Source organism: Mastigoproctus giganteus, chromosome 2, assembly GCF_048544385.1.
Source record: "Mastigoproctus giganteus isolate SK-2022 chromosome 2, ASM4854438v1, whole genome shotgun sequence".
Taxonomy (NCBI): domain Eukaryota; kingdom Metazoa; phylum Arthropoda; class Arachnida; order Uropygi; family Thelyphonidae; genus Mastigoproctus; species Mastigoproctus giganteus.
In genome coordinates, this window is record NC_143576.1 from 100,752,693 (window position 1) to 100,771,011 (window position 18,319).

General features: G+C 37.5%; 1 protein-coding gene across 1 annotated transcript in view; it reads left to right on the forward strand.

The window, feature by feature from the left end:
* The window catches only part of LOC150089465 (uncharacterized), a 1,372,165-nt gene that overhangs the window by 114,934 nt on the left and 1,238,912 nt on the right, over positions 1-18,319 (forward strand). The window contains exon 6 of the mRNA XM_090389992.1: positions 11,698-11,754. Coding sequence (XP_090246118.1) covers positions 11,698-11,754 — 57 coding nt within the window. The remainder of the gene's footprint in view (positions 1-11,697; positions 11,755-18,319) is intronic.

Below are 18,319 nucleotides of genomic sequence, written 5' to 3' on the forward strand. Positions count from 1 at the left end.
CTAATGACATTAAGAGTAGGAGACCGGCGGAATTACTTGACAAGTACAGGTCACTGATGAAAAAAAGCCGTGAATTAGGGTTGAAATTGAAAGTGTCTGCAATTCTGCCCAGACACGATAGGAGGGAGTATATGATGAGAGCCCTGTCAATCAATTCGGCCCTGGAAAGATTGTGCAGGGCTCAAGGGGTAGAATTTTTTTTAGCCTGGTCTGTACTTGTTAACAGGAGAGACTGCTTCTACAGGGATGGGATACACTTAAATAGAAAGGGTGCAAGAATGTTTGCTGATGCTATCGAGGCAATGTTAGGTGGGTCGGAAAACTGCTAGATTGGGGGGATACAAGGACTAATAGATTAACAGTAGCCACTGGCAGAGGTGAAAGTGATTCTTGCACTGCTTCTATTGGAATGAGCCGCAGCCTGGAAAATAAGATGCAGGATATTTCAGAGACTGCTGGGAATCATTGGGGTACAAGTAAACACATGGGTTGTGTTAGGGTAGCTAAGAAAAAGAACAGGTGCATGTATACTTGTGTGTACACCAATGCTAGGAGTTTAGTAAATAAATTTGATGAATTTGAGGTATTGCTCAAAACATCAAAGGCAGATATTGTGGGGATTTCAGAGACGTGGTGTCACACAGATATAAGAAATGCAGAACTGGAATTTGGGGAGTACAATGTCTACAGAAAGGATAGACAGGATAGGAAGGGAGGAGGGGTTATGCTATTAGTTAAAAAACACATAAAATCCAAGGAAGTGAAGCCAGTCGACATCGCTGGACAGTGCAGTGTCGAGTCAGTTTGGTGTGACATAAGCATTGGGAGATCAAAATTGAGAGTAGGAGTGTGCTATAGGCCTAATGACTCTGATGAGTATAATAAGAAACTGTTCGGAGAAATAGAGTGGGCCAGTAAATCAGAGAGTCTTATAATGGGGGATTTTAATTTCCCAGATATTGACTGGAATTTGGGGGCTGGTCACTCACACAGTAGCAAGGCTTTTGTGGATTTATTGGATGATTGTTTTCTACATCAGCATGTTCGGGAGGCAACTAGAGGGAGTAATACTCTTGATTTGATTATCAGTAGTGATTCTTCATGCATTAAGAATCTGCAGATAAATGAACCACTTGGTGGCAGTGATCACAGTGTGCTGAAGTGGGAGTTACTCAAAGAGGTAACTACCATTAGGGGTAAAGGGAAGGGGTATTGCTTTCGTAAAGGCGACTACGATGGACTGAGACAGTATTTAAATTCTATACAGTGGGATCAACTGATGATATTGCCAACAGCAAATTCAAAATGGGAAGCATTCAAAGAACTTATCGTGGAAGCTACTAGGCTTTACATACCAACTAAGAAATATTGTTCAAGGTTTAGGCCTAAATGGTTGTCAGATGAACTAATGAGGCATATGGCAGAGAAGAAAAATGCATGGGATACATACAAATTAACACGTGACACGGACGCCTATGATAGATACAAGTTGATCTGTAACCAAGTTACAAAGGAGGTTAGGCAGGCGAAGGCAGATTACGAGAGATCCTTGGCCAGGGATGCGAAGAAAAACAGCAAAGAGTTCTTTACTTATGTAAACTCTAGAAGGAAGGGGATGAATCAGATTGGTCCACTTGAGATCGATGGGTCAACTGTTGATGACCCTGCTCGGGTAGCTAACAAACTAAATGAATATTTTGCATCGACATTCACACATGAGGAGTTATTCAGCGAGGGGAATGCCAGAGGTGTATTCAACTCTAGCAGTAAGCTAGAGAATCTTGTAATAACTGAGAGCAAAGTGGAGGAGAAATTGTTGAAGATAAACACAAGAAAGGCACCTGGGGTGGATGGGATCTATCCAGTTATATTAAAGGAGGCAGCAAAGGAGGTAAGCAAACCCTTAGCCATAATTATGAGAGCTTCCTTGGACTCAGGGGAGGTACCCATTGACTGGAGATGTGAAAATGTGACCCCAATTCACAAAGGGGGATCAAAGGCTGACACAAGTAATTATAGACCTGTGAGTTTAACTTCTGTTCCCGGAAAATTAATGGAGGCACTGGTGAAAGAAGCACTGCAGGATCATCTAGACAAGACTTCAGTTATAGCTAGGACACAGCATGGTTTTGTTAAGGGGAAGTCTTGCCTGACCAATTTGATTGGATACTATGATGCAGTCACAAAAGAACTGGATGCAGGGAATAACTTTGATATTATATACTTGGATCTTAGAAAGGCTTTTGATACTGTTGCACATGGAAGACTGCTGCACAAATTGGAGCAGTGTGGCATTGGAGGCAAGTTGCTGCTATGGATAAAGGGGTGGTTGAGGGGGAGAAGACAGAGAGTGGTAATCAATGGACACTGCTCATCGTGGACTAATGTTATTAGTGGAGTCCCTCAGGGTTCAGTATTGGGGCCTTTATTGTTTTCTGTATTTATAAATGATATTGATGATGGTATATCAGGCTTAATGTCCAAGTTTGCAGACGATACGAAGGTTGGCAGGGTTGTCAAGGACACTACTGACACTATGCTGCTGCAACAGGATTTGGAAAGGTTGAGCAGATGGGCTTCGAGGTGGCAAATGAAGTTTAACATTGACAAATGTAAAGTACTACATATGGGAAACAGCAACCCCAGAGCAACGTATCAACTCTGTGGTACTGCACTGACAGTGGTAGAGAATGACAGGGACCTGGGGGTGGTGGTGCAGGCAGATATGAAGTTCTCTGAGCAGTGCAGACGAGCTGCAAGAGTAGCTCATGGTGTATTGTCAATGATATATAGGAATTTTTCTAGCAGGGATAAGGAGGTGATTATTCCCTTGTATAAGGCAATGGTCAGGCCACACCTAGAGTACTGTATACAGGCCTGGAGGCCTCATTTCAGGAAGGATGTAGAGCTGCTGGAACGAGTACAGAGAAGGGCAACTAGATTGGTGAATGGGACAAAGGGGTTCTCTTACGAAGAAAGGCTTAAGTTTTGCAAATTACAGTGTCTGGAAACTAGGCACCAGCGGGGTGATCTGATAGAGGTGTACAAAGCCTTGAATGGTTTGAGCATGCTCAATGCTGATGGGATTCTTCCTCTAGCTCAGAAAAATCACCTGAGAGGGCATAAATTCAAATTGAGGAAAGACAGATGTAGGATAGATGTGCGGAAATTTGCCTTTAGCCAGCGGCTGGTTGGTGGGTGGAACAGACTTCCATCCCTTGTCGTGGAAGTTGATAGCCTAAATAAGTTTAAGGCTCAGCTGGACAGGTATTTCGAACGAACAGAGGGGTGAAGTGGAAGTGGTTATTTTTATTTATTTATGTTACTTTTTTTTTTTTTTTTTTTTTTTTGGCTGATGCTGCATAAGCTTGCTTTCTTGCATCAAATGCCTCTACTAATGCTAATGCTAATGCGTAAAAGCATGTTCAGTTTTTGTTCCATCGACATGGTAACACTCTTTCTTTTTGTTGCCATCTTCTGTTAACCCAAAACCACAATAAAATAAATAAAAACGCAAAAAACACACATAAGAACTGAGGTAAGGTGTATGCGTGGACAATGCTAGCTGCAGCTGTCAACTGAATAGGCCAGTACCCTGTGGGTTTTTACATTATGCATTACATTAGGCAGTCAAAGGTTCCAGAGAAATCTATGAAAATAGCCATAGCATATTTAAATGTGCAATTGTTTACTCCAGGGAGAAGTTCAACCAAGGCCTCCTCAGTTGCATGGCCTGGACGAAAACCAAACTGGACAGAGGACTTTAAAGAGTGTTCAGCAAATAGACAATCTAAGCAGGCAGCAATAAGTTGTTCAAGAGTTTTACCCAAGTTGGGCAATAATGCAATAGGATGATAGGTGTTAGTAGAAATAGGAGTTCCAGGTTTGGGAATTAATTTTAACAATGCTGTCTTCCAAAGGACAGGAATAGTTGCCTCGTTCAAACATTTATTATACAGTGTAAGAAAGACAGATGGATAGAGTTTGTGTAGCTGCTTAATAAAAATGCCCTCAAGGTTATCAAGTCCAGGACAACTATTATTATTGATTTTAGAGATTTCCAATCAACTTCCGCCTGGCTGAAGCAAGGAATGGATTCAGAAGTAAGATAGGCCCTGTTGAGAGATCTAATTTGTTGGTGAATAGGAAGATCACAGCAGGGGTCATCTGAGGCAAGAAGTGCATCAAGTATGGCATTGACAGTGCTAGTCCAAGTCAGAGTTTCAGCACTGTGTGAGTCAATAGACTGGTAAATTTCTGGAGAGTGAACCTTGTTTCTAGAGAGACAATGAACCAGAACCGAAGGGTCAGAATTACCTGAGGTTAAAACACGTTTTCCAAGTGGAATTTTACTTCTTTTATGGCCTTGGCATATTGCATTTTGAGGTTGCGATATTTATTTTTGAGCTGCTCAGTGTCTGTGGTTGGCCAGCTCGTACGATGTTGTTGGAAGGATCGGTGAGCATGAAACACACACTACGGCTCAAGATTGTCAAGTCGTGACTCCACTACAATGTTGGATGTTTAGGCAGCATTTTCCTCTTAGCAGCACGAAAGCAGGCCTTGAACAAAGTGTTCAGGACATACATTGCATAGTCAGCTGTAGAATAATTAGCTGTAGTATTCATTGTAGAGTCCATAAATGAAAATTGAAGAGCATCATCAAAACGAGGCCATAATATACGTTTAAGGGAAAAGTGGTGAAGGTGCTGCAAAGGAAAAGAAGTGTCTGGAGAGGAAGACTTAATCACAAATGTAATAGCTCTGTGATTACTAGAAAAAATTCCACAGTTAACAGACCAATCAGAAACAGTGGAAGCATTGGCATATGCAGTCACAGTTATGTCAATATTACTCTTTCCAGATGTAGAACTGAAGGTAAAAGGCATGTCAGGCTGGTTGAGAGTAACAAGGTGATGAGAGAGTAACAATTCTTCAATAAGTCTGCCTTTAGAGAATGATGAGAACCAGAGTAGAGACTTTGCATTGGCATTTGACATGATGAAAAGGTGTGTGGAACCACTTAGTGATTCCTTTATCTGCAAATTCTTAATGCATGAATAATCACTGTTGATAATCAGGTCAAGAGTATTACTCCCTCCGGTTGCCTCTTGAACATGCTGCTGCAGAAAACAATATCCAGTAAATCCACAAAACCCTTGCTAGTGTGCGAGTGACAACCCAAAAGTTCCAGTCTATATCTGGGAAGTTAAAATCCCCCATTATATGACAATCTGATTTACTGGCCCACTCTATTTCTCTATACAGTTGTTTGTTGTACTCATCGAAATCATTAGGCCTATTAAAGTTATTGACACATTCAAAAATTCAGCTAAGTTTGTAGCTAGTGGATAGTTGAAAATTAAAAAAAAAAGAATTATTAAGTCATTTTTGCTTATAAAAGTAAATCTGTCAAAATTAGTTATAAAATTTTTCAGTCACAGTTAAATGAAGTATACTTCCATGTTGTGCATAGTGTGCTTGGGATATTCAATAAGGAATTACTAAAAATTTAAGGTGTTCAAACTCGCATATTAGAGATTGAGTTATATGCATCAGATGATTCAAATGCTTAAATTACACATTGAACAAAATTTTTCTCCTTAAGTGCTTGCAATATTTTAACTGATCACAAATTCAGGGTGAAGAAATGATATAGTTGATAAGTATAACATGATTTGTGAATACCTAGAACAATGTGCTGAACTTCTTAATAAATTAAAATTTGTGGATAGGATGCTTTTGAAAAATACACCAGTTTTGAAGCCAATATGTGTAAGAATATTATTGATATAGAGTTTCAAATTGATGAAAACTTATTATATAGATTTAGTTAATTTTCATTGCTTGAAAATTTCATTTAGAAGAGTTGAGCTCTTGTTATGGTTGGTGGTTATTGCATTTTCCAAAGGTTGTATTTCAAAAGTGGACCTCAGAAATTGAAAATTTATCTGTCTTTCTGTTTGCCATTCTGGCACATAATGGAAAAGTTGAAAGAATATTTTTAGAAAATTTACTATCATGAATCAGTATTCAAAAATATTATAATTGGCCTACACCTTAGTTCTGCCACACCATTATCAAGTTCTCAAATTTTATTTGAGAAAAATCTAAAATTTATTTAAAACATTTTGTAATTTATAATTTATTATCAGTTACATTAAAAACTATTTATGTTTTCTTGTAAAATTTATTTTCCTGAAATAGCCTTTAACATACCACATTAATTGAAGTATGTGTTAAGAATGATGCCTCATCCTGTCGCTGTTCAGTGGTCAGATGGATGAAATGTCTGAATATAAAAACTATTAATGCAATTATGTTATTCAATTTAACATATATTTAATGTAAAGATTTTATTTGGTGAAAATAGAACATCAAGCTCAATAATATATGATCGAGTAAAGTCTTTGGCTCTTGATTTATTTTGTTACAATCCTGCTTAATAATTCCTCAGATGTATTAATGTAATTATATTACAGTATCTTAAAGTATATTTTTAATAAATATTTATGTTTAATTTCTAGTGCATGTAACTTGGCAGTTCTCATTGTCCCAGTTTTTACAAAAAAAGTATTCCATATTTTGGGCTTTAAAACTTATTTTGTCCCAATTGTGGCCATCATGTAAGTATTAAGATGATATGTTGGTTGGCAGGATGATTAATCACGAAAATCAGGATGTACAACTGCATCAAGAACTAGACAAGTTAAGCAGATGGGCTGAGAAGTGGCAGTTGAAAGTTTAATATCGATTAATGCAAGGTAAATAAATGAGTATTTTGTTTTATACTCTGGGATGACTGGAGTATAGAACAGAAAATTTAAATAAAGGCCAGAGGAGTTCACAAGATAGAATACAAGAACGTTATACTGTATTTAGTAGTCACACAGTTTGAACCATGGTCACTCAAAGCATTTTCACTTTGGTATCCTTGTGCTTAACCATTCAGCTGTGGAGCCACTTCATATGGGTAGCAGTAATTCCAGATTAATGTACCAACTGTATGGTACCACACTCAGTGTAGTGGAGAATGAAAAAAGACCTGGAGCTAATTGTGCATTCAGATATGAAGTTCTTTGAGTTGTGCAGACAGGCTACCAGTTCAGCTCATGGGGTTTTGTCAATGATATAAAGGAATTTTGCCAGCAGAGATTAAGAGATGATTATCCTATTGCATAAGGCAATGGTTAAGCCTTATCTTGAGTATTGCATACAGGTCTGGAAGCCTCATTTTAGAAAGGAGGTGGATCTGTTGGAACTGGTGCAGAGAAGAGCAGCAAGATTAGTAAGGGAAGTAAAGGGGGGTGCTCTTACCAAGGAAGGCTTCAGTTCTGCAAATTACAGTGTCTAAAGACCAGGCACCTGCGAGGTGATCTGATTGAGGTGTTTAATGCTTTGAATGGATTGAGCAAGCTCACTGTTGGTAGGATTCTTTCTCTTGCTTAGACTATGCACATGAGGGGGATAAATTCAAATTGAGGAAGCAGGGTTGCAAGATAGATGTGCGGAAATTTGCCTTTGGCCAGCAGGTGGTTGCTTTTTGGAATAAACTCCTATCTGGTGTTGTAAAGGTGGTTAGTTTGAGTAAATTAAAGGAAGAACTAGACAAACTGTTAGAGGGGATGGACAGGCAATGTGGGAAACATTGGCTTTTTTTTTTTTTTTGTCTGATGCTATGTAAGCTTGCTTTCCTGCATCATTTTCCACTACTAGTACTAATATAATAATAGTAATTTTCAGTAAATTATATGTATATGTGTGTATGTGCATATATATATACACCTTTTTGGCATAGCACATCTTTCTCATTTCTGTAAGCTCCATTTGTCCTCTTATATGAATCTGTTTTCATTTCCTGCTCTTTCACTTTATTATTATTAAACCTAGCTCATTATACACCAACTACCAAAAAAAAAAAAAAAAATAATAATTTCATCACCATTACATTTGAAAAATCAACAAATGAATGAAGGGTTGTCCCATCTTTTCTCCTGAAGATAGCATCATTCTGTTGGGAAAAGCTTTTCCTTGCAGTAAATAGTGGGAATTTGTGTTCATTCCTTCTTCTATATAGTTCAGCTTGTAAAAGAGGGGAATTTTAGCTATTCTATGCTCTGGCATTTGAGTTCATTTTAGAGGTGTTCAGTCAGATTCTGTGGTGGAATTTGGTCTGACTAAGTGAGTTGTTAAACTTCATTTTCCTCAAGCCAGGTTTATACTCGAAAAAAGCCCTGCTAGTGTGTGGCACCATAGAATTGTCCAGAATATCAGTATAAACTTAGTGGTGTTGGTTTTTGGACTCTAGGTAGGCTAGGTGAATTGTTAGACTTTGTTTTCCTCAAATCTGGGTTTTTTTACACCACTCATATGGGACTGAGCTCTATTGTGTGAACAAAAAAGTTGGAGGCATAGAACCAGAGTATGAGCACTCAGTATCATGGAATTGTCCATGTTTGCAATGTATAACTTGGCATTGATGGATTTTGCCTACAGCCAACAGTCTTGAGTCCAAACGATGAGAAGCAGCCCCACACCAGCAGCTACCCACAAAAAAACCCTGCCTTCTTTGATATTTCTTCTTTGTGTTAGTAAGTTTCTTATAGCTAGCCAGCCTTTGTGGTTAGTATACTAGTTATTATTCCTATTCTTCATATGTGTAGAAGCCTGAGTTTGAGTCAGTCCAATCTAGGCCGACCGGGCTAGCCTGGTGGGTAAAGTGCCTGCCTGGCAACCCAAAGGTCGAGGGTTCGAATCCCGCCTCGGGCTTGGATCAGAGTAAATGAAAAAACTGTGGGAGGTGCATTATGGCCACAGAAGCAGATGCGCCAACAACTAACAAAAAATAAAAAAAATAAAAACCCCCATAAAAGTCCAAATCTAGACAGGAAAAATGGACTTTTATGGGTTTTTTTTTATTATTATTATTATTTTTTAGCAAGATTTATGTGAGGAGTGTATTTCTCTTCAGAAAACTGATATTCAAATATATTCATATTTGGTAGCTCTAAATTGCGAATATTCTGTAGAGAAGTCTTACATGATTTTTCATCCAGTTGGACTTCACTATAGAATATGTGCAATTTACAGTTACCAAATTTAGCTTTTCAACCATTAACTTATCCATGTTGCTGGAGTAGTGTAGACTTCGACAGTATATCAAAAAAAAAAAAAAAATGTATGGCATTCATTTAATTTCTTTACTTCTGGTCTTGGTGTCAGTAATTTTTTCTGGGAATATTGATGTGCCACTAGAGCAGTATTGGATTTGCCAATCATCCAGAAAAAAAAAAAAAAATAGTAACCTTAAGTTATTTTCTCTGCTTTTGGGACTTTCTTGCTGAATTTACAACCTGCAGTCCATCTTTTGTGCACAAACATGACATGATAAATTTTCTTTTGATAATATTAGCATTAGTATTAGTAGAGGAATATGATGCAAGAAAGCAAGATTATACAGCATCAGCCAAAAAAAAAAAAAAAAAAACCTTCCCATTTTACCCATTCATTCACTCCAAGATTGTTTAGCTCTGCCTTGAATTTATTTAAGCTGTCTACTTTCATGACAGATGAAAGTTTTTTCCAACAGTCAACCACATGCTGGCTAAAGGCAATTTCCGTATATGCATTTTACAACTGTCTTTTATGCCCCCTTGAGAGCGTAATCTGAGCGAGAGAAAGAATCCCATCAGTATTGAGCTTGCTCAGTCTATTCAGAGCCTTAAACACCTCAATAAGATCACCTCACAGATACTTAGTCTCCAGATGCTGCAATTTGCAGAAATTAAGTATGTAGCAGCTCTACATCCTTCCTAAAATGAGGCCTCCAGACCTGTATGCAGTACTGAAGGTGTGTCCTGCCCATTGCCTTATACAAGGGGATAATCACCCCCTTATCCCTCCTAGCAAAATTCCTGTATATCATTGACAAGACCCCATGACCTACACTGGCAACCTGTCTGCACTGCTCAGAAAATTTCATATCTGACTGCACAATTACCCCAAGGTCTTTTTCATTCTCCACTATCCTGAGTGTAGTACTGCACAGTTGGTACGTTACTCTGGGATTACTGCTACCCATATGCAGTACTTTGCATTTGTCAATGTTAAACTTCAGCTGCCACCTCTCAGCCCATCTGCTCAACTTTTCCAAATCCTTCTGCAGTAGCGTACTGTCATTACTGTGAGTAACAACCCTGCCAACCTTTGTATCGTTTGCAAACTTGGACATCAAGCCTGATATACCTTCATCAATATCATTGATAAATATACAAAACAACAATGGGCCCAACACCGAACCCCGAGCGACACCACTAATAACATTAGTCCACGTGGAGCAGTACCCATTGACCACCAGTCTCTGCCTTCTTCCACTCAACCATCCTTTTATCCATTGTAGCAACTTGCCCTTAATGCCATACTGCTCCAATTTGTTCAGTAGTCTTCCATGTGCAACAGTATCAAAAGCTTTCCTGAAATCCAAGTATATGATATCAAAATTATTTTTTGCATCCAGTTCCTTTGTGACCACATTATACTATCCAATCAAATTGGCCAGACAAGACTTCCCGCATGTTGTGTCTGAATTATTGCTGCAGTCTTGTCTAAATGATCCTGGAATGCTTCTTTAACCAGTAACTCCATTATTTTCTCTGGAACAGAAGTCAAACTAACAGGTCTGTAATTACTTGTGTCAGCCTTTGGAGATACATTTCCACATCTCCAGTCTGTGGGGACTTTCACCGAGTCCAAGGATGCTCTCATAATTATGGCTAAGGGTTTGCTTGCTTCATTTGCTGCCTCCTTTAATATAATTGGATAGATCCCATCCACCCCAGGTTCCTTTCTTATGTTTAACTTCAACAATTTCTCTTCCACTTTGCTCTCAGTTATTACAAAATCATTTAATTCCCTGTTAGAGTTTGGCCCTCTCCCCTTTGAACAACTCCTCATCTGTGAATGTAGATGCAAAATACTCATTTAGTTTGGCAGCTATCTGAGAATGATCATCTACAGTCAAACTATTGATATCAAGTGGACCAATCTGATTCATCCCCTTCATTTTAGAGTTTATATAAGTAAAGAAGTCTTTGCTGTTTTTCTTTGCATCGTTTGCCAAAGATTTTTCATAATTTGCCTTTGCTTGTCTAACCTCCTTTGCGACTTGATTACAGACTAGCTTGTATCTACCATAGGCTTCTGTGTTGCCTGACAATTGTTACACAGGCTTCTGTGTCACCTGACTATTGTTACTTATTCTCAGTGGATACCATCACCCATACGGCACCGTTTCGGAGCTTATTGGCTCCTCATCAGTGGTGAAGAGCCAATAAGCTCCGAAACGGTGCTGTATGGGTGATATTATCCGCTGAGAATAAGTAACGATAGTCTTCTCCTATGGTGAAGTGTTACTTATTCGAGGTAGTGCAATATCATGGCAACTCATTGTGAAGGTATTTGCAATATGAGATATACTTAATGATGCCAATTTATAACTACTTAAAGTAGTTGACTATTTACTGAAATGATGCAATTGCACTAACTTGTACATTAGTTAAACTTTTTACATAACTTGAGGCTTTAGCCTTAAACTGTACCGTAATTCTCTTTATTAATGTTCTGGCAAGAAATGCTTATTCAGTGTACTATAAAAAAAAAAGAAAAGAAATAATAATTATTTATTTGATATTTATATAGGAAACAGAGAATTCCGGAGATGGAGCGCATGAGCGGTATCACTACTATAATGTTCAGGTTTGTGCATAAGCTTTTCCCTTGCTGTTTTTAAAATGAGCACCAAAAAATTACTTTTATTTGTTTTTCATATAGCATACCATATACCGTAGTATTACAGATATCTAAGTTATATATCATTTCTGATAAATAACTTTATTAATTATAAAAAAATACATTAATGTAATACATTAAAATACATACATCATTAATGTAATTTTTTTATAATTAATATTTAAGTACCCTTTTTTCCAGACCATATGATGCATTTTTTCCCATGAAAATCTAGCCTAAAATTTGCCTGTCTTATGTTCCAAATGTATATTAGGTCAGTGGTTCCTAAACTACTGAGATCTGTGGACCCTTTCAAAATTCACAAAAGTTTATGAATCCCTTTCAGAAATCAAAAAAAAGCTTGCAGACCCCCTACCCCCTATATATATATAAATAAAATAGAATAGAATAGAATATATATATATTCTGTTTTGTTTTATTTTGTTATTATATTTAGTTTATTGGTCATGTATTGTTGTAGGTTACGTTTCCATATTAGTGATTATTTCACACAATTTGGAAATGGGTGCCATCAAGGGGGCGTCATCAAATTTCTTTATATTCGGCCTTCATTTTCTAAATTATTTAGGAGCAATTCTCCAACAGTACCCTCTCCTTCTTTATATTCCCCCCGCTTCCCCCCTTTATTTTTTTTTGTTTTCTTAGTGGTTTATTGGTTAAGTTCATTTTTATTCTACTGGTTTGCCACGATACTGCAAATCTACTGCATCGGTGGCTCGATCATTGTGTTGTTCCATTCGTGACATGGATTTGTTTAGCATTCGAAATGCAGTGATTCCCTGACCATTACGGCCTCGTGGTCCTCCGAGATGGGATATAATGGTCAGTCTATTTTATTTTATTTTGTTATTTTCAGTTTATTGGTCATATATTGTTGGTAGATTACATTTCCATATTAGTGATATTTCACACAATTTGGAAATGGGGCATCAAGGGTGTGCCATTAAATTTCTTCATATTTGGCCTTCATTTTCTAAATTATTTAGGCACAATTCTCCAACAGGAAGGATTACCCTCTCCTTCTTTATATTTCCTCCTCCCATTTTTCTTTTGTTTTGTTTTCATATTGGTTAAGTTCATTTTCACTCTACTGGTTTGCCATGATATTGGCATACATTTTATTTTATTTTATTTTACTTTTGTTGTTTATTCTTCAATTTAATTTGGATTATATATATATATGAGGGAAGTTCAAAAAATAAGTTAAATTTGACCATTGTAGCACAAGAGACATTTATTGAAGTATGTAACATTATGCAATAGAAAGCACATACCTTGCACTACTTTTCCACATAATCACCGAATTGGTGTAAACACTTCTTGGAACGTGTGACTAAACGTTCGATTCCCTGATGATAGAAATTCACTCCTTGGTCATTCAGTCACCATTGAACTGCTGTTTGCATCTGCTTATCATTGTCCCCCTAGATGTTCTTTCAGCTTGCGAAGACGTGATAGTCACAAGGAAAGATCCGTACTGTACGGCAGATGTTGCCATACCTCCCATTCAAAACTTTGGAGCAAGTGTCATGTTGTGCGTGCATTGTGTGGCATGGCGTTGTCCTGAATGAGAACAACACTTTTTGCTTAACTTACCAGGCCTCTTGTTTTTCATGGCTGTTCGCAAAGACCGTAATGTTTGGCAGTATGAGGCAGCATTAATTGCTGTGCCTTTTGCCATAAATGCCATGTAAACAACTCCTTCACAGTCGAAAAATACAGTAGCCATGACCTTTCCTGCTGATGGTGCAGCTTTGAATTTCTTCCGCACAGGCGATGTCATGTGTCTCCATTCCATAGATGCTCTCTTCGTTTCTGGGGTGAAATGGTGCAACCTCGTTTCGTTGCCAGTGATGATGCGGTGCAAGAAGTCATGGCCTTCCACAGATTAGTGTTGAAGTAAGGCTAGAGAAGACAAGAAACGTTGACCTTTGTGTTCATCTGTTAGTGAATGAGGAACCCATTGTGCACACAATTTGCGGTAGTTAAGATGTTCATGGATGAGGGAATGAACACTACCTATCGAAATATCCAACTCCTTTGCCATTTCTGTGACTCTCAGTTCAATTATTGCAAATCATTCCATCAACCTGCACCACGTTGTCTACAGCAGTCGACATTGATGGCCTTCTCGATCAGCATCTGTCAATTCTGTGCAACCACTTTCAAACTGCTGGTACCACTTCACTATGGCTGGATGCGACATTGCATTTTCCTCATACACTGCCGTTTTTTCACGATGAATCTCAGAACAATTCAGACATTTTGCCCACAAAAATTGTACTGTTCCGCATACCTCGAACTTGGACTAATATTCTAGCCGATGTGCCATTATGAACGCTTACTCCTACGTAACTGTTACTGCTACGTCAACAAACCTCACCTATTAGGGGCATACGATATGAACTCCATTCCGCACAGGTGCCACATTTGTTGCACAATTATACCAAGAGATGGCGGCAGGTGTAACTTATTTTTTGAATGCCCCTCGTATTTTTATATATATGTGTGTGTGTGTGTGTGTGTGTGTGTGTGTGTGTGTGTGTGTGTGTGTGTGTGTGTGTGTGTGTGTGTGTGTGTGTGTGTGTGTGTTTCTATATTGTAATAAATATGAGTTAAATGACAGCCAAAAGCAAAGATAGCCGAAATATGAATAAAAGAAATAATTTAAAAAATGGTGACCTGTAAAATAAAATAGATTCCATGAAAATAAAGGTAATGTTAGCTGGCATCAGATAAGGGTGGGCAAATTTGGATATGGTTCAAAAAGGGGAAATAAAGCAAAAATGCAATTAAATCTGATGTCAGCAAAGGTAAAAGTTGATACATGATCAGGTATTTATTCAGGGGACTATACCTGATCATGTATCAAAAGACTGCATTTCTATACTTGCCCAAAACTGAGCAAGAGAAGAAATTTTGAAAATAAAGCACATAAGATTGAAAAGCAATATACAGGCTGACCTCAATTAATGCGATTAATTCGTCCCCCGAGCGCATCACGCAAAACCGAAACATGTTAATCAAATTAGTAGGAAAAATTATAATTGCTCCTTGACCTTCAGGAATATCCATAAAGAATTTTAAAAATAACTTTTTAACTGTATACCTTGTAAAAGATAATAAAAATAATTATGAAATTAAATGTTTGTTGCATAAAACAGCGGTTCCCAAACTGTGCATCGCAGAATATTTAAAATTTTTGAGGGAAACAGTGATACTCAACATCTGTTGGACACCGCGTGAACTACTAGCTTGAGTTAGTTCACAGTTTCAGCATTTCTTATTAAGTTGTTTGGACCAAACTACTTAATAAACGGAACTGTTAGGAACTTTTGGTCTAGGTGCACCATGAAAAAATTACTGACACACAAAGGGCGGCGTGAATCGAGAAAGTTTGGGAACCTCTGACATGAAATACACAACGAAGAAACAATTTGTTATGGAAATATTTGAACAGAGTCGTTTCATCAGTGTTCACTTTCTCTTTTCATCAATCAATTTCCGATAGCTGACAACAATCTTCTCTGGACCCTGGTGAAATAAATATTGCAGAGAACCTCAAAACTTTTGTTTGAGGTTCTTTGCGATACGAAAGATTTCATCTAGTTCTTTTATCGTTATCTCCTGCGTGGTAACATTTTCTTCTGGTTCATTTAAAAATTAGCATTTTTAAATGCAAGTCTGCATTGAATTTATTAGCAGGAGACAAACAAGTAACACGTCTTCTTCTGATGGTTGATGGAACACAACGAAGTGGGCAGCAGGCAAACGTTTGTTTATTGCCCATCCAATGCGCGGTAAGCTTAATGCGTGATTCAAATCTTTTTTAACTACCACATAAAAAAAAAAAAAAAATCACGTTAACTGGAAATTTGCATTGTGTAAAGTGAAAAGTGGTATAATTTTTCTCAAATAGCAGTAACTGAAAAACACGTTAATCGAACTTGCATTATGCGAGGCCTGGCTGTATCTCTTACAAAGTATGGACAAGGTAGTCCCTACATAGTGTTTATAAAGAAAGTTATGGTAAAATTAACTGGATACAAAATTATTTTTAGTACAATAAGAATAGAAGCAAACGATAAAAGGCTAATGCCAATACCAAATGTCGACGTAATGAAAGTTAAAAGAAAGAGATACAAAATTAAAATTAAAAGCATTAAAAAATGTTAAAAATGTGAAAGTCTATACCTGCGATACAGAGAAGAAAGGGTTGGAAATGACAGTGTAAAAACACTTATGTCATTATGAGAGCTGCAACCACAGCGGTAACAAACAGGGACAATCCTATGCGTTAATAATTTATAGTAATTGAACTAATGTGAGGAGAGCTGAAAAGACAACCATTGACCTCTATAATCAATTTTGAAAAACAATATATAATGAATCTACGTTAAATTAATCTATATTGAATTTTAGACAAAGAAAAAAATGAAGAAATATGGCAGAAAGTGCAACCAACAAGGCTATCCAAAGATAATAATATACAGCCAGAGGTGGCTGTATATTAAGCATAGCATCGTGCAAAGCAGCAGATAACTAAAGTTTAAATTGATATAAGATCAAATATAATATTAGCAAATATGAATAAAAGAAATAATTAAAAAATAATTTAAGCTTTAGTTATATGCTGCTTAGATCTCCTTTTTTAACTTTCATTACATCAGCATTTGGTATTGGCATTAGCCTTTTATTGTTTGCTTCTATTCTTATTGTACTTAAAATAATTTTGTATCCAGTTAATTTTACCGTAACTTTCTTTATAAACACTACATAGGGACTACCTTGTCCATACTTTGTAAGAGATATATTGCTTTTCAATCTTATGTGCTTTATTTTAAAAATTTCTTCTCTTGCTCAGTTTTGGGCAAGTATAGAAACGCAGTCTTTTGATACATGATCAGGTATATTACCCTGATGAAGTACCTGATCATATATCAACTTTTACCTTTGCTGACTTCAGATTTAATTTCATTTTTGCTTTATTTCCCCTTTTTGAACTATATCCAAATTTGCCCACCATTTTATGTAATCTATTTTATTTTACAGGTCACCATTTTTAAATTTTTTCTTTTATTCATATTTCAGCTATCTTTGCTTTTGGCTGTCGTGTAACTCATTTATTACAATATAGAAATATATATACATTTGCATCCTTTGCTGCTGCTTTGTGTGCTTTGGTGCATTTGACATATCCTGTTTATTTTATCTTCCCACTATTTCCCAGTTTTAATTCATGGATATTATATACTATATCTATTTTATGTATATATAAGGTGTTTCAAAAGTGAAGGTCAATAATTTAAAGGTGAACTATACAGACTACAATATGCAAAAAAAAAGTAAACATGAGTCCTTAAGTGAATCGTTTTCGAGATGTTGCACATTTCTAGTTGGGATCCACCACTGACTTGTTTGTTTAGGTTAGGTTATGCTCATTCTCTCCGTTTCCCCCCTCTCAATGCTCTGAGATTTAGCAGGCATACTAGTACTTGTCAAAGGATAGTTAACGTGGAAAGAGGTTACAGCAACGAAGAGTATGCATACATGAATTCATGTCTGCATACTCTTCGTTGCTGTATGCAGACATGAATTCATGTATGGTAAAGCCAACGGCAGTGCACTCAAGCTGCACATTTGTACCAAGAAGCAATTCCCTGTCTAAGGCAGCCCAACAGGTGCACATTGATCAGGGTACATCAATGCCTTAGAGAACATGGGCACTTCGTACATGGAGTACGAGTAGGTAGGCTCAGAAGCAGGCGCCTCTGTAGCCAGGTGGGAAGGAGGAGCAGCAGTGCGTAGCACACGCTTCTTGATTAGACCGGGGTTTGAGCCTGTCACCACCAAATATGGAGGATGCGGAAAGGTCAGTGGAATGACCACTGCATATCCCGGAGCAATATGGCCTTAGTTGCTAATGCTCCTAAAAACCAAATAACTAACTAAGTAACTCAAAAGCATAACACCTAATGTTGAGGAAAGGGTATTAGAAAGAATAGAACAAAATACAGGAATTTCAACAGTGTGTCCTGAACCCGCAATTTTTAAACAACATTTTGTTCACTGACGAAGCTGTTCACTGACGTGATGGTATTTTTTAATTTTCATAACTGTCACGTTTGATCCGACGAAAATCCTAATGCAATTCACGAGTCATGACATCAGCCAACGTTTCTCATTGATGTCTGGGCAGGACTACTAGGAGACCGTCTAATTTGACCACACTTTCTACCAAACTGGTTAACAGGAGAGCTGTACCTTCAGTTCCTGCAGAATGTTCTTCCAGACCTCCTTGATAATGTTCCACTCCAGCAATGCCAGAACATGTGGTTTATGCGTGATGGTGCACCAACACATTTTGCTCGAGTTGCAACTCGGTATCTAACTAGGTTTGGTCAACGGTGGATAGATAGAGGTGGGCCTGTAATGTGGCCTCCCAGATCACCAGATTTAAATCCTATGGATTTTTGTATCTGGGGTCATGTAAAAAACTTGATGCACACTT